This window comes from Triticum dicoccoides, chromosome 6B (genome assembly GCF_002162155.2).
Source record: "Triticum dicoccoides isolate Atlit2015 ecotype Zavitan chromosome 6B, WEW_v2.0, whole genome shotgun sequence".
In the NCBI taxonomy this organism is placed as follows: domain Eukaryota; kingdom Viridiplantae; phylum Streptophyta; class Magnoliopsida; order Poales; family Poaceae; genus Triticum; species Triticum dicoccoides.
In genome coordinates, this window is record NC_041391.1 from 285,943,546 (window position 1) to 285,966,594 (window position 23,049).

The following is a 23,049-nucleotide window of genomic DNA, read 5'->3' on the forward strand; positions in this document are numbered from 1 at the left end:
GTGTCCAGGGCACATCTAGATATGGCATAACTATGTCACATCTATTTTCCTAAAAAATACTATGTCATATCTAAGTATGATATCAGTGGCACCTCACTTTAGGGTTTGTTTGTTATATGATTTTTCTGATAAGGGCCACCTAATTTCGTCCATTATGGCCATGGGTATTGCGTGGCTCAATCTTCTTGCTTATCTTTTTTTCTGAGGTAATATCATCGGGAGTCATAGAACTTGCATTAGATGTTTAGTCTGGTGCTAGAACTTTGAAAACACGGAATTGCAGTACTTAACTTGATTAATTCAAGTGTGCACATACGATCACAAACGTGTATGCGGGTGTATTCATATATATGGCCCCACCTGTCAATGAGTGGTCCGCTCAACATGACACATTTTTGCACAAAACACCCTCATATTTTTCATTTGCGGAAAAGGCCAACAGCCGAGACACATTTTTACCCAAAACCTCCTCACAAATTTGTTTATTTGCAAAAAAACATGACGACTGTACTAATTAACAAAAAAATGAGGCACCAGGTATCGAACATGCGACCCGTAATTCAAATAAGAGACGGTTACCCACTACACTACTTAAGTTCAACTATCGCGTACCGATAACAATGTTATATTTATTGACACAAAATGGCATTTATTTTTTCGCATCCAAAGCAATGGGTCCCACATGTCATTACCTAGTGAAAATTAACACCAAACTATCGCATACCGACAACAATGTTATATTTATTGACACAAAATGGCTTTTATTTTTTTCGCATCAAAAGCAATGGGTCCCACATGTCATTACACAGAGAAAATTAACACCAAACAAGCATAGCACACAAGTCCCACTAGCCGTTTGAAACTGCACGTGTAGCTGCCAAAAAAGGGATAATTAGTCTTAATGAATACTCCTTCCGTCTCATAATATAACTGTCTTTAACACTACTAGTGTCAAAAGCACTTTTATATTATGGGACGGAGGGAGTATAACAGAGGCGCTCATGGACCTGAAATGGGCTATGGTGTGTGCAACCCATTTTGGGCGTGTTTGTTTCTTTTTAGAAACTAGTAAATGTGCACGTGCAACGCACGTATAACCTCAGGAAAAAAAATCTTCATACGTTCTAGTTAGGATGCAATCAATGAAATAAAATCAACAACAAAGAAGTCATATAACATTCTGAACATTTTGCCTCCTAGAGCATCCACATTTTGCTAAATAACCAATGCCAAAATTACATTTTAAACTCCAATGCTCAACACTGGCCACAACAATCCAAAATGAAAAAACAATGGGAGCCATATCACCTACTTTGTGCCAAATTTTACTGATTCCCACCCCTCGGTCTTTGTGCCATGGCACATACATGCCCCTAATATCCTTATGGCAATGCACCGGAAGAATAGTAACTACAAATAACAAGCTTGTAGTAGAAGAATGTACACTCTACAAGAATGTCTTCTACCACCAGGAACTATGCACTGCTCAATAAGTAAGTTACGTTAGGATGAATACATAGGATCCTTACAACAAAACATGGACACAATTTTCAGATACCATTCTATGTGCAAGAATAGAAAATTTTCTCTACAAGCTGATTTCGTCATCATCACCCGAGGAAGAGTAAACTCTGTTGAAGAAATGTTCTGGTGAGGTGAAATACCAGAAACTATTGCTTACACAAGCATGTGATAGCATAAATGACGAACTATGAAAGAAACATGTATGTGTGGCAAATTGTACTATAAAAATCACCATAAAGATGTTGAATTGTCAAAAAATAAGAATTTTTGTGAGGGTCAGATAGGTTATATACTAAAAAGAAGTTCTGGGAACACAACTCAACTAAAGGCTTCCAGATCATACAACTAGGTGTAGCAGATAGCCAAAGAGGTGAATTGAGCACTGAGTAATGCTTCACAATGAATAAAATTTCAACACTATTTTGAACAAAAGGAATCACGTAGACAGGAGATATGCAACTTGCAAATAAGATGCACAAAATGTCCTAACGAATGAACTATATGTGTTTTGGACATTGACAATTCAGTTGTTCCGAAGTATAAAGTGAGTACAAATATGTGAAATGGATGGAATATATAGAGAAGAGATTACTCACAAATGTAAATTGTAATTCATAATACCTTCCACCATGGTTTATGATACAGCTGTCATTTGCTAGTTGTTTTACAAACAAAATAAATAATGGCCACCGGGGTTCACTTGCTCATCGTTCTCACGGGAAACAAATTGAATCTGCAGTCCCTTACTAACAAATCTGAAACCAAAGAGGTCAATGTATATTCCATCAAACTCTATGAGATCCCGATGGTATGCACTAAAAATTAGTGAAAGGGGGGAATTCATACTTCTAGTTGACTCAAGCTATATACATATATAGCAATTTATGGACACAAATTTTAATTGGTTTACCTAATTTGGTACCTTCCTGGAAGTAAGCCTCACCTTTTACTGGAAATTTGAAGTAGTGTTGTTGGATGAATGTGCTTGTTCAGTGATGGCTATTGAACACAAGTTGCCTATCCGGTTTATCATCTCCTTTGGTACAGGAAATCAGAGCGAATCTTAATATATAGTGGTTAATGTTGCAATGAGAAGACTCAGACTTAAAGTAACTCCTATTCCAAGCAGCAATTTTCTGCAAAACCAGTTGCATTTGCATAATGATGATTTAGCAACATCCATAATGCAGACGAACATTTAATTCTGTAATGGTGAACAAAACAACAATATAACTCCGATACACAACGTGAGTGTGAAGATCCAACCTACCCAGTTAACAATAAAAGTACGAAAATGCAATAGTAGTCCTAGCTATCATACCGTTGCTTCACTGCTAGTACTTGGCTCGGAAATAGAACTGACGCGATCAGTGTAAGCGGCAACCTGATCTCGTCATGCTGTCAGGTCGATCTGATCTAGCGACCATATGTTGTCGCTCAGCAGTAGTGTTCAAACACACTGTACAGGTCCTAGAACCCCACATCTAATACATTAACTAACGAATTTGCTCACCCAATGACTTGTTTATTATACCGAAAAAGGCTTTCGCCCCGCTTTATAAATAAAGCACCCACCAAGCACAAAGTACCAAGGTAACAACAAAACACAGTACACACCCACACGCAACGCCACCGCAAGTCAGGCACTACACATACAGGCACAAACAGACACACACAAACCCAGGTTCCGCTGTGGGCACAGCACATCACGCCCAACACAAATGGTCGGCGACACAACACAGGATGGCGGCGGCGGAGGCGACGACATGACGATCTAATCTGGTTCCGGAGGAGGTGGGGGAAGCGGCGGCGCCAATCGGAGAGCCATCGCACGGAGCTGGGTGATGATGGAGGTGATGGCGTCTCTCTCCCTGGGCCGGCTAAGCGGCCGCCAAAGCTACAAGTAACCAGACCATTTGAACAAAGCATCAGTAGCACGACGAAGAGGAATATGCTGAATCACAAGTTTATTCCTAACAGTCCACAACGTCCAAGCCAGGACCCCAATGGTCAGCCACCTAGTGTGGCGCAATGCGGGTGGGATCGCCTGGAGTTCGGCAAAGAGAGCGGGGAAACTGTTATGGTCCTAGTTTCCACCCACAATCTCGCGGAAACAGCTCCAAAGAAGCTGCGCGGACACGCAGGAGAAGAAGATATGGTTCGAATCTTCTTCAGGTCCACAGAGCGGGCAGCGCCCGTCCCCAGGGCCATTGCGCTTCAGAACCTCAACACCAGAAGGAAGGCGGCCGCGAATCCATTGCCACAAGTAGATCCTAATTTTCAGGGGGAGGCGGATCTCCCAAATGGAGGAGAGCGCCTCATGGCCAAGCGAAGGGGCGATGGCAAGGTATAGAGATTTGGTGGAGAATTACCCAGATGGCTCAAGACGCCATCTGGCACGGTCGTCGTCCGTCGAGAGCGCAGCTTCGTGGAGTGCAATGCAGTCGAGCAGCTCCTGTCGGTCCTCGATCTCAGCCGGACCGAAAGGCCTCCGGAACGCTAGTTGCCCTAAGTCAGCAAGGGCGGTCGCCACGGAGATCTGTGGCGCAACCGCGATGGAGAAGAGGTCCGAAAAGCGGGCCGCAAGGGGCACGTCACCCGCCCATCTGTCAAACCAGAACAGTGTGGCGGTACTGGAGCCAATCTCGATCGAGGTTCCGATCCGAAGGACAGGGAGGAGCTGAATGATGGACTGCCAGAATGTGATCCCCGCGCACGCTGGCAAAAGGTGAGGGGCTGACCACGGAGGTATTTCTGCTGAATTATGCGGAGCCACAGTCCACCTTCACCATTACCGATCCGCCATAGCCACTTGGTCAGGAGGGCAATGTTCATGCGTTTTGAGGACATGATACCCAAACCGCCCTGGTCGTGGGGTTTGCAGATCTCCGACCACTTGACCATGTGGTACTTCTGCTTATCACCCTTGCCGGCCTAGAAGAAACGCCCCTGGACGGTGGCAATCTCGTGATGGAGGGTCTCGGGAAGGCTGTAGAAGCTCATGATGAATAACAGTAGGCTGGAGAGGGATGAGTTAATGAGCACCATTCGGGCCGCTTTCGAGAGACATCTACCCTGCCAGGGTTTGATCCGGTGCTGCAGCTTAGGGCGCAGCTCGGCCACGTAAGCCTGGAGTCGCTAATGGGGATCCCTAGGTATGTCGTGGGGAAGCACCCGAGGTGGCAGTTAAGCCGATCCGCAATGCTCTGGCGCTCTTCCTGGGTGTAGCCCAAGACCATCACCTCACTCTTGTCGAAGTTTATCTTCAGGTCGGCCATTTGCTGAAAGCACAGCAGGAGGAACTTGAGGTTGGCGATATCACGCTCCGAGCCCTCCACCATGATAATGGTGTCATCCGCATATTGAAGGAGGGAGACACTGTTCCCCTAACCAGATGCGGTACAATACCCTTAATGTGGCCAGCCGCCTTGGACCTGTCAAGGATGGCCGCTAGGGCATCGACCACCATGTTGAATAGGAACGGGGAGAAGGGGTCGCCCTGACGCACCCCACAAAATGTGGGGAAAAAAGGACCAATCTCCCCATTGATGTTCACCGCAGTGCGGCCCGAGGAAACCATCTGCATCACCCTGGTCACCCACCGGTCGTCGAAGCCCTTATGAAGAAGACATTCCCGAAGGAAGGTCCAATTGACCGTGTCATAGGCCTTGTGGAAATCCAGTTTCAGGAAGACTTCCTTGAGGTGTTTGGTGTGAACCTCATGGAGCGCTTCATGGAACACCAAGACTCCATCAAGGATATAGCGGCCCTGAATGAAGGCTGACTGGTCCGGGTGGGTGATCCGGTCGGCGATAGGGGCTGCCCTAATGGCGTACCCCTTGGCAAGGATATGGAAGATGACATTAATCACCGTAATCGGCCGAAATTGTCGGATGTCGGACGCCCCTGCCACCTTGGGGATGAGCGTGGTTACCCCCTAGTTCAGCCATGTGAGGTCAATGGATCCAACAAAGAACTCGTCAAACAGGGCCATCACCTCATGTTTGATCACCTCCCAAAAGGTCTGGAAGAACTTGACTGGGAGTCCATCCGGCCCAGGGGCCGAGGATGGGTTCATGCCCTTAATTGCCGCCCATACTTCAGCCTCAAAGAACGGGGCCGTGAGGGCCGCGTTGTCCATACGCGTAACACATCAGTGGGCCGGCCAAATGTCTTGCGCCAGGGCAAGACCTCCCCGAGGGGACGCGGAGAATAGTTCTCTGTAAAAGCCGTCTACATGGGCCCGGATCTCCTCAGGCCGCTGAAGGAGGGTAGCTCCGTCCCATAGGAGGGGATGGAGTTACGGCGTCTGCGACCATTAGCGATGGCCTGGAAGTAGGCCGTATTGGCGTCCCCCTTGAGGACCCAATTCTGCGTACCTCGTAGGCGCTAGTATGCCTCCTCGTCGGTGTGGATGACCGTGAGCTGATCTTCCAGGTCATATCTAAGCATCCATTCATCTGCCGACAGGCCGGCGGCGTCAGCCCGCAGGTCAAGGGCCTGTATGCCCTCACGGAGGGCTTTCTTCCGCTCACGGATATCCCGTCCCACATTGGCGCCCCACCCTTTCATGAATTGCCGTGACCGTTTGTCACAGAAATGCCATGAATCAATGGCGGAGAGGGCACGGTGGGGGGCATCTTGAGCCTCCCGCCATCTGGCAACCACCGCGACAGTAAATCCAGGCTGTCGTAGCCAGAAGATTTCGAAGCGGAAGCGGGGCGGTAGGGGTGGATGATCATTCTCCAAAGAGAGGAGTAGGGGGACGTGGTCTGAACCAATCCGTGTAATCGCCCGGAGCGATGCTAGGGGGCAACGAATGTCCCACTCAGGGGAGGCGAAGACCCGATCGAGGACCGAGCGAGTCGGATCAACTTGGTGGTTTGTCCAAGTGAACCTCGCCCTGACCCGATCGAGCTCGCGCACTTGTTTATTATCACTGAGCCGGACAAATCTTGCTGATCCAGCTACTATGATGGCCCCTCTGCCGGCGCAGAGTGTATCCCCAGTTCCCATCCATCCGCACATGGCAGTCCAGACCAACCAAGTGGTGCCAACCTGAGAGCGCGTACGGCACGCCGGCGAGCCAGGTATACGGGTGACTTGGTTCATATCCGCACACTGCAATCATGAGGTAATAGAACTACAGGTCCCTAAACTTGCAGTGGATGTGATGATTTGGTCCTTGAAGTTGAAAAGGTGGATTATTTCATCCCTCAACTTGTCATGGATGTGCAAATTTAGTCCAGGGTCAATCAGAACTCACCAAGTGGAGCCAGCTTGCCTAAGCCGGTCAGCGACGTGCATTTTGCTGTTTACCCCCTGCCTTTATCACGAATCAACCCGCACTACTACGCCTGAGTTAACTGGTGGGTATATTCCTTCTCTGGGTCTCATTGCACAAAACAACGTCTGCACTGTAAAGTTTTGCGCAGCAATTAAGGGGACGATACATACAGTACATACCTTGATTCTTTTGGGCAAAGATGGATAGTATATAGATTCAATTGGTATATACTGGATGATATATATGCTCCTTCATTTTCTGAAAACAAGCATCAAGTATTTCCGAACGGAGGCAGTAGTAGTATGTTTGTGTTTGTAGCCTGTTCGGCATAGGAGATCGCATCAATTCAAATGCATTTCTTTTTGTCGCCTGTATGTCTGTTATTATCTGTGCTCAGCTCAGTACATGGAATTAAAAAGTGCTTTCAGGATCACATAGCTGATTCCAAGGAAGTGTTGTTTGTGAGCTGCTGAATTCCGTGCTCTGCAAACTGCATCCTTCTCCTTCAGGTTAAGGTAGATAACATTGCAGTTGTTGTAGCAAGGAAGGAGTGACTGTGCTTCTGAAACTACATCATGGTTCCACACAAGCGTAATCACCGCTTCCTGGTTTTGCAAGCACCAGCAGCAACCTGAGGTTGGTGGTCATCTGGAAAATTAATTTGATGCTTAACCTGACTTTCCTTCCACTGTTAACACTCCAGTCTGAGATTTTTGCTGTGAGGTTTCATATGGTTTTGAGACAACCGAGTCCCATTTTCTGCTGGATTCTTTTGTCTCTGTTTCTATGTTCAACTATCCACTCTGAATTTCATTGCAAGGGAGAAATATCATGTCTCTCCTTGTGGATATTAACATATTTTTATCTTTGACAAAGATACTAATTTTTTCCTTGTGGTTGAAACTGTGTAAGCTGATTTGATACGCAGTTGGTAGCTCGGTACAAGTGGACGCTGACAAGATAAAGAGCTTAATTTTTTGGGTGGCTCATGATGTTAATATCTCGCGCGCCCCTGTCGTAATATTCAGAGTTTTGAGCGGCTCACAATGGGTTCAGATATTATTCTGAAGTCTATTTATCGTCATCTTTTCACCCGTCTAGTCTTAATAAGGTACGTACATCATTGGCGCTTCACCGTAAAGTATTTGTTGAAATTTCCTCCCAGATACTTTCAGCAGATTTAATACCGAGATTAAGACATGTCGATCGTAAAGTAGAAAATGACATACTCGAAAATAGACTACATATTTTCCGATGTTGGATTCTATATATGCTTGCAAACATTCCCCTGTATGAGTATACCAAAGAATCTCCTATTTTAGACCTATTAGTGAAGAGTCTTCATTCTCACGTGATGCAGATATAATCTACTTATGCGCACAAATGTTTGGGAGTATTTTTGAATTTGGGTTTGCTCTTTAGTGCAAATAAACAAATACTCTAATGAATTCTTTGTTATGTCACTCTCATATTAATAGACTCTGTTTTTGTTTTTGTTAGTGCAAGTATATCTTTGGTACATTCTTGAGTATTATATAAAGCTAGGCTAGTTATTTTCTGTAGGGAATATAAAGGTACTTGATCGCTTCGCACACCACAGACTATCAACATCCTATGCTCTTTTTGAACACCATTGTAGTCACAGTACTGATTGTTGCGAAACTATCAAACATGCACAAGGTCGGTATTTTTGGAATCAATGCCGGCAACTAAGCGGCAGCGTCCCAGGGTAGACAACACTCAATATCATGTTTCATTTGAATGGCTGGATGGTGTTGCACCTAGTTCTGAATTCGCTCGTCAGAGTACCAGCGTATAGTGTTTGAGAGCTGTTAGTAGATGGCATGTGATCATTGTATAGAGAAACGCTAAAAGGCCTGGAAAATGATGCTGTTTTGCAACTTTGCCCGACACACATTCTGTAGACTCTTTATGCTGCTATATGTTCTGTTGCAAGTATTTGTCACTTGATACATGTACAGTTTCTCCATGCCTGAAGCTTCCCTTTCTTAATACCGGCAATTTGAGGTAAGATCGGAAGGAACTGTGTGTGCATCCATGCTTGTCCACAGGCCATCAGGTCGTGTGCAAATCTGCTAGCAAACCATTCTGGTCGGTAGTGTTTTGTGCAATGAGACACAGAGAAGGAATATACCCACCAGTTAACTTAGGTGTAGTAGTGCGGGTTGATTCGTGATAAAGACAGGGGTAAACTACAAAATGTGCGGCGCTGACCGGCCCAGGCCAGGTGGCTTCACTTGGCAAGTTCTGATTGGCTCTGGACTAAATTTGCACATCCATGACAAGTTGAGGGATGAAATAATCCACTTTTTCAACTTCAAGGACCAAATCATCACATCCACTACAAGTTTAAGGACTTGCAGTGCTATTACGTCTGCAATCATCACTCAGATGATGAGACGAAGATCCAGCGGGTGTTTCACTGCTGAGGTAATAGCACTGCAGGTCCCTGAACTTGCATGTCAGGTGATGGTTTGGTCCTTGAAGTTGAAAAAGTGGATTATTTGGTCCCTGAACTTGTCATGGATGTGCAAGTTTAGTCCACAGCCAATCAGAACTGGCCAAGTGGATGCCAAGTGGCCTGGCTGGTCAGCGCACTGCATTTTTCACTTAGCCCCCTCCCTTTGTGACGAATCAACCCGCACTACTACACAATGTGGCACATGTGTTGGTATATTCCTTGGCATATTCTATCCTGTCGGCAGCTCCCCCTCCACTCGCTTGCTCCCTCGCTTGCTCCCTCTGCTCCCTCGCTTGCTTCCTCTGCTCCAGCACGTCGCCGCCGTCCAGCTCGTCGGCGACGCCAGCTCGCCGCCATGGTTTCTTGGAGTGAAGGATGCAGCTCCTCGTCCGACGGCTACTCTGTCACAGGTGAGGTTAGTTCGTCACTACCACTACTCCTCTGGCAGTTTAGGGGCAGTTAGGGTTAGTGCAAGATTTGGGAATTTTGCTGACTAGAATGTGTTGTAGGCTCCTGCTCCTGTTACCATTTTCTGCTCTGAGTGGAGAGGCCTTGCTCCAGATCTTGCAGCTCGATGTGAACACAGTTGTGTGTGTGAGAAGTTGGTGTCCTTTGAATCAGTTGATAGTGGAAGGAGGTATCTTTCTTGTGCACAAAAGGTTAGTTAGATCTACAGTTAAATCCAAACTCTTGGAATGTTTCATCTTACTGTCATTTGTTTAAGAGTTTGTCACAGCATTTTGTTTTTGAACTTAACTTGATTTTTCAGTTAACAACATCTTGTTTTTGAATTTAACTGAATTTAAATGAACTAACTGAACTTAAATGAACTAAACAGAACCTAACTGAACTTAACTAAACTTAACTGAACTTATCTGAACCTAACTGAACTTAACTGAACCAAATGAACTTAACTGAACTTATCTGAACCTAACTGAACTTAACTGGACCAAATGAACTTAAGTGAACTTAACTGAACTTAACTGAACCTAACTGCACTTAACTAAATTTAACTGAACCCCAAGCTTTTTTCATTTATCTAAAGTTGTTTTCTTTCTTAATTGTAGGAAATACCTAAATGCAACTTTGTGGAGTGGATTGACCCTGAATGGCCTGCCACTCTGAAGATGAGTTTAGCTAGGGTTTGGGGCATGTATGAAGATGAGAACAAGCTAAGGCTCAGGGAAAATGTAGTTAACGCTGAAGAAAATTTCAGGGTTGTGAAAGAGAAGGAAAAGATGGAAAAAGATCTGAGGTTTTTAAAACTAGATTTTGCTAAGATGGTGGCTGACAAGGAGTAGGCAATTACTGAGTTGGGAAATGCAAGACTTGCTCTTTCTGACCTAGAGAAAGAGCATGAGAAGAAGAAGCTGGCTGCTAAATCTAGCACTAGCATACATCAGGTTTTGAGGGCTAAGGCAAAGAAAGAGAGGGATGAGATGAAGCAATAGATGGACAAGATGAAAGAAGAGATGGACAAGATGAAAGAAGAGATGGACAAAGTGGTGTCACAGAGGGATGAGCTGAAGAAGGAGAAGAAGAAATTAGAGTACATGATTGGTGATTTTTTTCAGGCACAAGGAGGAGAACAAGAGCAAGATAAGGAGGGTGAAGGAGATCTTAGATGAATTTGAGTAATTCATTGTTGCTGTAATGCTGCTGCCTTAAGTTGGAGTTATCAATTAGTTGTACTAAATTTCTTGGTGTAATGCCAGTATTATGTAATGCACTTTATTTTTATGACTACTTTTAGTTAACTCAAATGTGTATGACTGATTTTAGTGTTACTAGTTATCTAAATGTCTCTAGTTTAGTGCAATTTTTACAGTGTCAGTTAACTACTTATGTAAATCTGTATGACTGCTTTTAGTGTTAGTAGTTATCTGAATCTTTAGTGTATTGAATTTAAATGAGCCTTTTTCAGTTAACAACAAAAATTTCAGTAATCTGAAGATTCAGTTAACTGAATTTAAATGAGTTATATTCAGTTATGTAGTTAACAGAAATGTATGTAGCCAATTGAATATCTACTACTTGTATACTACAGCTGCTATGTAGAGTAGTGCACAGCAACAACAGCATGGCAAGCACAGCTGCAGCAGCAGCAACAACATTGCAACCAAGTGAAATGCATGGCCTACAGAACTGTTGCATGCCATGTTAAAAGTTAGCTACAGACCAGATCATAAGTGGCACTCTATGGAAACATAGTACCACATTTCAGCAACAATTGCAGCAAAGAACATTGTAACATAGCATTCTAACAGCAGCATAATTATATAGATAGCATTGCAGCAAAGTAATTCAACCAGATGTGCCTAACTACTGCATTGCAGCAAAGTTCAACCAGATAACAACAACAGTTCCACATTACAATTAACTTATGTGCTCTGCTTATATAGAACACACCTAACATAAACTAACCAAAATATCACTAACTTATATGCTGAAATTTTGCTAGTCAACATACCTAACTACTGCATCATCTTCAGTTCATCACCTTCAGTTCACCATCTTCGGTTCTTCATTTGCTTCAGGCGCTCCGAGCGGCGCATTTCCCCTGCAAATGGCCTCTTCTTCGTCTTCTCCGGCTCCTGTGCTGCCGCCGCCACCTTCTCCTCTTCTGCTTCAGCCACCACCTCCTTCTTGACGATGTCAGGCACATCTAGGAGCACCTCCACGTCAATCGGGAGGTCTCTGTCGCCCTCCCTGGCGTTGTGGACTGGAGCGAGCATCTGGATCTTGTTCTCCTCCTCCTCTTCTTCGTCGTCCAACAGGACAACGACCGACACCTCGTCATCGTCAGACGAGGCATACGATTCAGAGGAGTCCGAATCCCCTTTGTACCCCGAGTCGTTGTTCGAGTCCACCTTGCAGTACTCCGAGTCGGACGACAGAGAGACGTCATCGTCGTCGATGTGGACGAGGGGCGCCGGCGCAGGCAGGGCCACAACCACGTCGGTCACGCGTTGCATCCTCGACCACACGCAGTTCGGATCCGGCTGCGGCTCCCGCGTGGTGGCGGACATGTACATCCACCATCGCGAGCGTTGCCGCGGATCGTCGGAGCGCGCCTCTACCATTGCAAAATGGAAGATGTTGGCCGGAGGGGTACCTGGGCCATCCACAAGAGCGCGCATCTTCTCGTCGTCGATCATCGCATCGATGAGGGCGCACGTGTGGTACCTAAGCATGTCGATGCTTAGGAACCACCGGCCTATCTCCTGGAGCTCCGCGCGTGCGACCTGGTTGTCGCCTGCCAGCTCGTCGACCATCCTCTGCCATGCAGGGTGGTTGTCCATGGCGTCGGCGGTGGCGTCGAGCTGGCCGGCGAGGGTTTTCTTGTGGTGGAGTGGGAGGTGGGGAGCGTAGATCCCGAGACATCGTGAAACGCAAGTGGTGAGTGGGGGCGGTGCGCGGTGGGTGGTGGCCTCTTAATAGGAGTGGAAGAGGGAACGACACCGCTCTGATAAGCAGTAGTACTAGCAAGATCACTATAACAAGCGGCGCAATGAGTATCTAGCAAGATCACTAGTACTAGCGCACTAGCAGGGAGCTCAACCTATCGAACAAAGGGTCCAGGGTTCGATACCCAGGACAAACATTTTTTTTTGGAATTTTTTTAATTAACAACAGCAGTATTCACTACAAAACATATCAGTATTCAATTAACAACAGAAGTATTCACTCCAAAACATTTTTAAGCTTTTTTCAGTTAAAAGCAGCAAAATTCAGTTATCAACAGCAGTTTCCTTCAGTGAACTACATGTGCACTTATCTGCATATGCAGTTAACTAAATCACTTAACTGAACTCCAAAACAACACCAGTATTCAGTTAACAAACAACAGAAATGGATCACTTAATTGAACTCCGAAACAACAACAGTATTCAGTTAACTAAATAACTTAACTAATACTGCATCTTCTAATTCCAACTTAAACTAGATCACTAAAATGCATCATCATCAAATTTAGTTACAAAAAGGGCAATGAATGCCACTGTTTGCCATCAAAAAGTAGACAATATAAGCCACTGTTTGCCTATCAAAAAAGGCCTGTCCATAATTTAAATTACTGTAGGCCTTAACAAAAAGTATGGCAGACAATAACTGCCACCAATTCACTAATGTGGTGCCATGAAATCATCAGCAGGAGCATTGAGATCAGGAATTGTCCTTTGATCTCCAAACAGAAGCCATCTCCATCCTGCATGTGGAACTATTGCTGCTCCTCCTCTCCCTGCAAATGGCATTGATCCTCCTGTCCAAGCATGTGTATTTGTTGTTGCTGCTCCTCCTCTCCCTGCAAATGGCATTGATCCTCCTCTCCCTGCAAATGGCATTGATCCTCCTGTCTCTGCAAATGGTAGTGATCCTCATGTCCAAGCATCTGGATTTACATTTACTGCTCCTCCTCTTCAAGCATATGCATTTGCATTTGCTGCTTCTCCTATCCCTGCAGATGGAACTTCTCCTCTCCTTGCATTTGCATTTGCTGCTCTTCCTCTACCTGCATTTGCATTTGCTCCTCTTCCTCTGCATGCAACTGAATTTGACCCTCTTCCTCTGCCTACAACTGAATTTGACCCTCTTCCTCTGCCTGCAACTGAATTTGACCCTCTTCCTCTCTTTGTAGTTGCTCCTCTGCCTGCATCTGGATTTCTTTGTCTTTTTCTTCCTCTTCCCCTACTAAATCCTTCTCCTTTGTCAGCTACTGTGGTTGCCCTTGTCTGTCTACCTATGTTCATTTTTGTAGTGATCCTTGGCTGAGGTATTGCAGCACTAGCAGCAGCAACAAATGCAGATTGCTTAGGCAGTGGCCCATGAACCCTCTGAGGAGCTCTTCTTGCAAGCTCTCTCTGAGTCATGTTGTAGACCATACTGAATGGTGTGCCAATTGGATCCAGTAAAGGATCTGGCTGGTTAGGGAAGATGTTCTGCACAAATTCAGTAAAATTCAGTAAAATGCAGTGAAATGCAGTGAAATGCAGTGAAATGTAGTGCAATTCAGATAAGTACAACAAATGCATTAAAATTCAGTGAAATGCATTGAACTGAATTCAAGTATTGTAAAATGCATGCACCTGAAGAAATGTTGGGTCATCATAGTTCTCATCAACAACCTCTACCCCTTCTGCAATGAGAGCCTCCTGCCATCTGTAATGCCCCTTTCTATTGTGATCAGCTCTCCCACAAATAGAGCAGTGCATTGTAACACCTTTTTTGTTCAAAAGCCTAACACCATTCTTGATCTTCTCCTCTGGTGTCTTCTTCCTATTTTTCTTGGGTCTACCCAACTGTTTGGTGAACACTGGTGGATACACCTTATAGCCATTATGTTTCTCCCACTTCTTAGGGTCTGCAAGAGGGACAAGAGTGTATCCATAAGCTTTGAGATATGTCTGAACAGTATAGCACTCATGAACCAGTGTCTCTGGGTCAATTCTCTCCTCCCTGCAACATGCTATGGAATGGCCACATGGTACTCTAGATAACTGCCATCTCCTGCAATCACATATGTACAAGCAGAGGTCCACAGTGTAGCTATTGTTACCAGACTGAACTCTGAAGATTTGCTGGCCAGCTTCTGTTACATGGCAATTAGCAGCAAACTCTGTGTTCTTATCTAACTTCTTGATCTTGGGACATATTCTCTGGCCTGCCCACTTTTCAATAGCTTCTCTTTGTTTGCTAACAATCCTGTCCATCATCTTATAGAAAATGTACTCAAGCATGCTGAGCACTGGCATTTCTCTGCCCTCAAGGATGTACCTACATACAGATAGAAAGAAAACATGTTAGTATGATATGATAATTAGTAGTACAGATGGGTTATATGTTAAAATCAAAACAACTTGGCAAAATGACAACCAAAGTACCTGTTAAAAACCTTAGAGTTATTGTTGAGCAGGATGTCACATTTGGGAAATTCACTGAAGAATGCTTTGCACCAAGTTTTCCACTCTAGTCTTTCAGTCCAGTGGAAAGCAGCTGAACTGTGGTCATCCATTTTCTGACAGTTTTCTCTCCACTTCACTTTGTTTGGAGATCTTGCAATTGCCCACAAGTCTTTCTTCAGTACCTCTCCTTTGTGCTTCTCATTGAAATTCTGGTAAATATGTCTGACACAAAACCTGTGTTCTTAATCTGGCCAAACTTTGTGCACTGCATTTATTAAACCTTTCTGTTTGTCACTCATGATTGTGAAAGGGGCAGTGTTAGTGATGTTGAGATCATCTCTGAGAGTGGTCAGAAACCACTCCCATGAACCTGTGCACTCAACTTCCACCCATCCAATTGCAATTGGGAATATGCAGTCATTGGGATCAATACCAACAGCACTAAGTAGCACTCCTTTGAACCTTGTTTTCATGTGACAACCATCAATGAAAATGATTGGCCTGCAGCCCTTTAGCCATCCTCTCTTACATGCATCATATGACCAGTACAATGTTTTCAAACATTTCCTGCCCAATGGAAATTTTGTATCTTTCACCACTGAAGTTGTGAGCAGAAATGTAGACCCAGGGTTTTTGGTTCTCAATTCTTGTCCATAGTCCCAAAGCCTACTGAATTGCTCTTCCTCATCACCATGAATCTCATTAAGTGCTTCCTTTCTAGCCCTAGCAAGCTTCCATCTGTTAGGAGTAACATTGAATTCCTTAGTAATTTTCCTTGAAAATGTTCCAAGTGACATCTTCTGGTCATCTCTAAATTCATCCAAGAACAACTGGCAAAGAAACTTGGTTGTCAAATCCTTCAACTTCCACTTTTTCTGATAGACATGCTCTGCAAAGTAGGCCTTCATGACAAATCCTCCAGTCTTGTTGTCCTTGCTAGCTTTAAGAAGCCATGGGCAACCTCTCTGACAGACAGCCTCTAATCTCATCTTATCATTCTTGACCTTCTTGATTTGCACTCTATTCCTTATAGAATAAGCAGTAAGGGCTTTCCTCAGCACAACCACATCAGCAAATACCATCCCTAAGTTAAATATAGGGGATTTCATGTCCACCTTGGAATTGAAAGCTTTGAACTTGTATTCCAGTTGCTCTTGCCCTTCAACAAAGAGGTTTAGATCTTCATCCTCAAGTAAATAGTCTGGCTCCACCTCTTCCTCAACTTGCTCAGCTTCTTCATCAAACATCAAAATCAATGTTGTCTTCATATAAATCATCATCTCCATCATCTATGTCATAATCACTATCACTGAACTCTGAATCTGAGAGCACTACATCCTCTGCACCATCAGTTAGCAAAGTCTCTGTTTCTGTTCCATTAGCAACCAAGTTGTCTGCTTCTATGTTATCTGCTGCCACCTCTGAAATGAGCTCTTCAATTATTGAAATGAGGCTGTGAGAAGATGCTACACTGGCTGCAACAATATTTGACCTGGCCATCATGACAAAACTGTGAACTGTTGGCACTGTCAATACCAAATCTTCCTTGCAATTACTGATGAAATCTGCATGGTCAACCATTAGTGCAAGCACCTTATGCTGACTACTAGCTCTGATCATGTGTTGCACATCCTCATCACCTCTAATTCTCAACATACCATCTGAAATCATTTTGTCAGGCATGCACCAATAAATTATGTGCTCAGCCACAGGATATCCCAACCATAGCAAGTGCTCTTCAATAGCTGAATATGAGAATGTGCCAGCATCAACATAGTCAATCACCTCCACAGAAGGATTATAGTACTCCATGTTATTTCTTGGTCCATAGAAAAGCCCACCATGCTCAAGTTCCAGTGTAAAGAAAGGGGTGTCCACAATCTGTCCCATTGTTGAATCACAAACTTCAGCAAGAAAGTGCATTATGTAAGCCAAAGCATATCACATCTCAAACAACCTCTAAGTAGATAACTGAAGAGTAAAATAACTGCAACTCAACTTAATAAATTCATATGACTAAATTGTGTAACCTGCAAGTTAACTCCAAGCAGCAAGTTCACTTAATTTATTCAGTTAAGTGCATGTTGCAAGTTCACTGAGGAAATTCAGTTATGCATTCTTTTTGCAAGAAACAGGGTAAGCACAATCTTCAACCAAACTCAACCAGCCACAGTCAACAATAATATCTTCAAGACTAAATTCAGTTACCTGACCAAATTCAGTTAACTGACTACATTCAGTTAACTTACTACATTCAGATAACTGATCTAGCAAGATAAAACAACAAAAAGGCATTCTAATGATGTAGTGGCACTACTAAACTATTGAGCAACTACTAAACAGCAGCACTACAACTACAAATTTCATGTTTTTAAAAGTACAAACATGCGCCCTACTGTTCAATGTCAACCCTACAACCAAAAGAGATTTCGCACCAATGTGCTCTGCTGGTCAATGTTAACTGGTCAAAATAATATATTGTGCCCGAAAGAACATGAAACACAAGAACCCTAGCTTCTTGGCGAAATCCTAAATTTCACAGCCTAAACCCTAGTCTGAAATCAACGACCACCTCAATAACCAGCTTCGCAGCGCCGGAAGCTGTATAGACACAGAAATCCATCGTAAATACCCGCAGCGCTATCCAAAGGGGGTGATCCGCCGATGCTGCGGACGACACGACAGGACGATCAAACCAAAGGAGGAGGGAGGAACAGAGCAGAGAGGGGAGGAGGACGCACCATAGTCGGGAGGAAAGATGCCGTGCGGGCGAACTTGATGCGCGGTCGGAGGAGGGACGACACCGCCAGTGTATTCCGGCGACGACGCCGCCATGGTTGTTGACGTCAGCCAGCACCCGACGCATGCGGTCGGCGCGAGCAAGACAGCAACCAAAGCCAAGTGGATGAATGATTGGGGTGGGGAGGGGGACAAAATAAATTCAGGTGTTTTTTGCTTCGAGGGGGACAAGGAGTAGTGCGGGTTGATTCGTGATAAAGGCAGGGGGCTAACTGAAAAACTTGCGGCGCTGACTAGCCCAGGCCACCTGGCTCCACTTGGCGAGTTCTGATTGGATGTGGACTAAACTTGCACATCCATGACAAGTTTAGGAATGAAATAATCAGCTTTTTCAACTTCAAGGACCAAACCATCACCTGACATGCAAGTTCAGGGACCTGCAGTGCTATTACCTCTTCACTGCTACATGCACCTCTGGTTCAGAACTTTAGATGTGTCACATGTGTGTGTGCCAAATGTGGCGGCCAACAGATGTGTTAACAACCCAATCAAACTGCAGTTGCTAATCTCCTTCAGAACCTCGATCAAACTTCTGTTGCCGAGGAGGGGGAGCCTGCGCGCTCTCCTTTAGAACGTCGATCAAACTTTTTTACCATTTTCTGTAACTATCAATGAAAAGCCAGGCAACTGGGTCCTTCAAAAAAAAACAGATGTGTTAACGGGAGTGTGGCATGTCTGCAAAGCCATGTGACGAACGACCCGACCCCCGCGTCGCTCCTGGGCGGCTCGGGGGAACCCCAATCGTCGGCCGGCGGCGCCCCCCTTCGCCACCCCTTCCCCCCCTCGCCGCTGCCGGAGGATGTGGCCAGGCTAAGCCCGCACCGTGGACGGCGGCGGCGGGGCGTTCCCCGCGCGATGGCGCGCATCTCTGGTGGAGGGAGGTCGCTCCCTCGTCCTCCTCGGCGGCCCAGCATTGCGGCGCTCCGGTGGCCAGGACCGCGGATCTGGAGGGTGGCTCCTCCGGCGGTCCCCTGATTCCGGTTGCTGCTCGCGGGATGGCGCCTCCGGCTCCCTATGGTCTGAGGCGGCGACTCTGCTTCGCTTCTCAGATCCGGTCATGGTTGCTTGGGGTGGCGGCCCTCCCACCTCTGCTCGCAGGCGATGCTGCTTACCTGCAGGTTTGCTGGCCGGGAGTTGTGCGCCTCTTGTGGCTGCCATGCGGAGGAGGGTTGCTGGGTCTGGCAGGCGGCCAGATCTGGCTCACCACCGGTGCTGCTGGCCGGCTTCGACGGCAGCAAGGTGTGGTGGCGGCATGGAGGACCTGGTGGTTGGGTCGGCGCCATGTGTGGTTTGCCCTACAGACAGATCTGATCTGGCCGGTGCGACCTCAATGTGCGGCGGCTCAGATCGGCAGTGATCCGTGCACACGATGCTTGATGGAGGTCACTTCAGTGGATCTGGGTGAAAACCTAGTTCTCGGCTTTGCCAAGACCGGTGTTGGTGGCACTCTTTTGTGTCATTACCTTCTTGAAGGCCTCGCCGTGGAGAAGCTCCAGACCTCTATCTGCTACCTCCGGGGGAAACCCTAGATCAATAGATCAGATGACGGCGGCGCGTTGGTGTCGTTTCCTCCTTGGGGGCGTCATTCTTGGAGGTGTACACGGGTTCGAGGGACCAATGGGCGGCTTTTTTGGTGGAGCGGTGCTTCATCCTGCATATTGATGACGGCGGATCTCGGCTGCATGGTGCAGTGGAGACTCGACGCCTGATGCACCGTGCTGGACACGCGCAGCAGGGGTTGCTGTCTGGCGTCATGGTGGTGTCGATGACTGAGTGGCCTGACAAGGTAGTAGCCTCAATATCTGCTCTGAAGACGGACCAATGAAAGATGGCGGCGACGACACATGTGAGTGCGTCAGATCAGTTCATGCCCCAGACCCGGTATGTGGCTCGGCTGGGGCTGCTGACTTTTGATGATAGACTTAGGTGAGTGACTGGGTATTTGGCCCAGCTAGCGCCCCTTTATCATATGGATAGGAGGAGTAGTGGCATATGATGCCAAGATGGCGGATTCAGACATATTGTTGTAATACTTTGTAAGGTCCTCGAGAATAATCAATAAAATGGCCGCATGCATCTTCCAGATGCAGAGGCCGGGGGTCATCCTCCTTTTAAAAAAAAATGTGACAAACGACCCAACAGCCACCATGCACGGCCAGGTGTCGTTCAACGGGCTTGCAAAGAAGAGCGGCGAGGAGCAGCGGCAACGACTGACATTGCATCTCCACCCGACTTCAAATCGACTAGTTGATCATGCGCACTTTGCTGCGCCTAGACTTGTTGCGATGATCCATTAGTTATGTCCTTCACCGTTTAGATGTCGACTTTAGCAATCAAATGAACAAATGTCATCCCTCTAGTTATGAGAACCAGTAGTAACGGGCACTCTTTAACAATGGTTTGTTCTATTTAAAACTGAATGGAATCCTCCATCTCTTAAACTAACCTTATAGACATTACAGGGAGTGAAACCAAAAGGACAACATGCCATCATAAAGAGGTACGGTGAAATCAGTTTTTCCAATGTCACTTAGCTGAACAAAAGGAACATAAAGCAAACTGCAAACTATAGCATAACATCGTCTTAGTACCTCTGGCCTTGTATCCTCAGGTTACCATCCATTCATTTGGTGGAGATTTGGAGATCAGCCTTTGGCCGCATCACACCTCTGCTGCTCACAATGGGGCGACATCAGCATCAATTATATGATTTTGGAAATAGTTCAACATGGTGGTCAGAAGCATCATGTACAGAGCCAAAACTGAATTAGCCAAAAAGGAAACCACACTGCAGCTTTAAATCATCTTTTTTTAGACAGAAGGCAATCATCATCCATTTCACGTATAATTTAGCTAAAAATATACTCCCTCCGTTCCTAAATATTTGTCTTTCAAGAGATTTCAACAAGTGACTACATACAGAGCAAAATGAGTGAATCTACACTCTAAAATATGTCTATACATCCGTATGTGGTAGTCCATTTGAAATCTCTAAAAAGACAAATATTTAGGAATAGAGGGAGTATATAATAGATAACCATAACCAATGATTTAAGTTTGTAACATCAAGTCTAACCTGAAGTGTTATCACATTCATGAGCGTGCTATAACCTTTATAGAATCACTTCTTTAATGACTCAAGGATTGGATGAGAAAAAAATACAGAAATAGCTAGCCATTGACTGTGGAGACGGCTCTGTAATGCATAGTTTGTGCTTTAAGTGGTGATACAGGATATGTTTTACATTACCAAATGGCAATGAAACCACTCCAAACAAATAGATGATTGATTAAAAGTAACCTATGCTGGAGATATATTACACTACCATTAAGGTGTCCTACAATAGAAGACAACATGTGGTGCTCAATACGACACTGGACCGATGGTAGCCTGAGTGGCTTACTTTCTTCAGCATCATTTCTAACTCATAAATTCAACATTATCTTGACTGATGGCATATACACTAAATGATGTTAAATCAGCGAGAACCATCGTGAATTCCTTATGTCCGCATGGAACCCCCATATGCTTGTATTACATAAACTGCAGACTGATATACCTGGAAATGAAATTAGTAATGGTTGAGCAAGTAGGATAATAACAAATTTGCTTACCCCTGTATTCATAGTTTCATACCAAACGAAACAGACTTAAGATGTCAGTTGTATTTTACCACCGATGCCACCAAGCTCTTGTCGATAACCATCTCCTGTATATTCAATCTTCTTAAGCGGCCGAGCTACAACACTTGTACAAATTTTATGAATAAAGTCACCACCAAACTATATAAAGAAAAGACACCCTGATTTTACTTATTAAAATTTTGTGGTAATTTATTAAAACATTCAACCACTCAGGAGTAACAAACTATCGATCTAGAGGGGAATGTTTTAACTATTTAACTACTCAAAAAAAATGTGAACATTTGTGTGCATACTGAATTGTAGTGTACGCTAGCTTGGTTGATTCATATCAGGGAAGCTCCAAATCAATCACAAGCCTCTGAGTAGGTAGAAGAAGGACGCAAGGGATGCAAACCCGCCAGCCGACACAGCTACAGCCTCCCTCCGAAGAAATCGATGCAGAGGAAGAAGGAATCGGCAGCAGATGGTTCGACCCTGACGAAGAAGCAGCCAAGCAGGCACCAAACACGCAGCCGAAGAGATCCGCACCTCCCGCCCACTAAAGAGATCGACGACACCATGCCTTCTCAGAGCAGGAACCAGCGCGCCACTTGCTTTCTCTGAAAGGGAACCAGCATCGGTACTCGCCTCACCCAAATCAGAAGAGGAAAAGAAACCATCGCCACCCCAACAGTTAAAGAAAATGAAGAACGCCACATGCAGAAGATTCACCCCTGGCAGCGACACCACATGGCACACGTCGGAGCCGCCGCCGGAGAGCCAGACGAAGAAGCTCACAAAGACGAAGCTGATATGTGTCACCAGAGCCTCAACATCGGCCTCACATGCATCGGCCTCCACGGGATCCTGCACTGGTGGCGAGGTATTGGTCGTTCTCGCCTCCTTGAGTTGTCACCACCGCTCGCCTCCTTAGCGGCTGTCTGCTGGTGCGCCAGATGCCCGAGTCCCAGGGAAGCCGAGGGCGAACGCCCGAGGCCCTCCCCCGGCGGAACAATACTGATGAATGCGATAAGGGTGAGCCGCTAGACACCTCTCGTCCGCCCCAGCTATACCTCGAACCGACGAAAAACATCAAACCGACTAAGATACGTGTCTGCAGTCCACACACAGCCAATGCATGCAATACAGAAACATGGACTCAACTGCCATCCGAACTTGTTCACACCATGTAAAACATTGACCCACACAGCTTTCAGACCACCGATTCACCAGAAGCCTCACAATCTTGGGAGCATAGTAATTGTACTGATACCCAAGTAACCCAACTCGTCATCCTCGCTTGTGCCGAGCTGGGCGATGCAGCCGCCACCAAGCGGGCCTATCAGTCTGGTTATAGTGGGGAGTAATTTAGACTATTAACATATGCATGGAAAAATATGAAGGAGAACCTGGGTACGGGCGCACCCTATATG

General features: G+C 45.6%; 1 protein-coding gene across 10 annotated transcripts; it reads right to left on the bottom strand.

Annotated features, from left to right (window-relative positions):
• Positions 1-13,220: 13,220 nt before the first annotated feature.
• LOC119323323 lies at positions 13,221-22,658 on the bottom strand. Of its 10 annotated transcripts, XM_037596954.1 has the most exons (6): positions 22,032-22,658; positions 21,630-21,702; positions 20,584-21,552; positions 15,173-17,097; positions 14,378-15,065; positions 13,221-14,230 (listed from the first exon to the last, which is right to left on the bottom strand). In XM_037596954.1, exons 4-6 carry the CDS (start codon positions 15,301-15,303, stop codon positions 13,712-13,714), a joined length of 1,338 nt encoding a protein of 445 aa, XP_037452851.1. In that variant the 5' UTR covers positions 15,304-17,097; positions 20,584-21,552; positions 21,630-21,702; positions 22,032-22,658; the 3' UTR covers positions 13,221-13,711. The 10 variants fall into 10 exon arrangements, with proteins under 10 accessions (XP_037452851.1, XP_037452843.1, XP_037452849.1 ...); XM_037596946.1 differs by having other exon boundaries at positions 20,584-22,236; positions 22,349-22,658; XM_037596952.1 differs by having other exon boundaries at positions 20,584-21,702.
• Between the last annotated feature and the right edge of the window lie 391 nt (positions 22,659-23,049).

Bases quoted from the DNA above. Each gene is read 5' to 3' on its own strand.
- LOC119323323 (XM_037596946.1), bottom strand. From the start codon at position 15,303: ATGGATGACCACAGTTCAGCTGCTTTCCACTGGACTGAAAGACTAGAG. The intron at 15,066-15,172 runs GTACTTTGGTTG...ATCTGTATGTAG, and splicing joins AACTCTAAGGTTTTTAACAG to GTACATCCTTGAGGGCAGAG. The intron at 14,231-14,377 runs GTGCATGCATTT...GAATTTGTGCAG, and splicing joins ATGACCCAACATTTCTTCAG to AACATCTTCCCTAACCAGCC.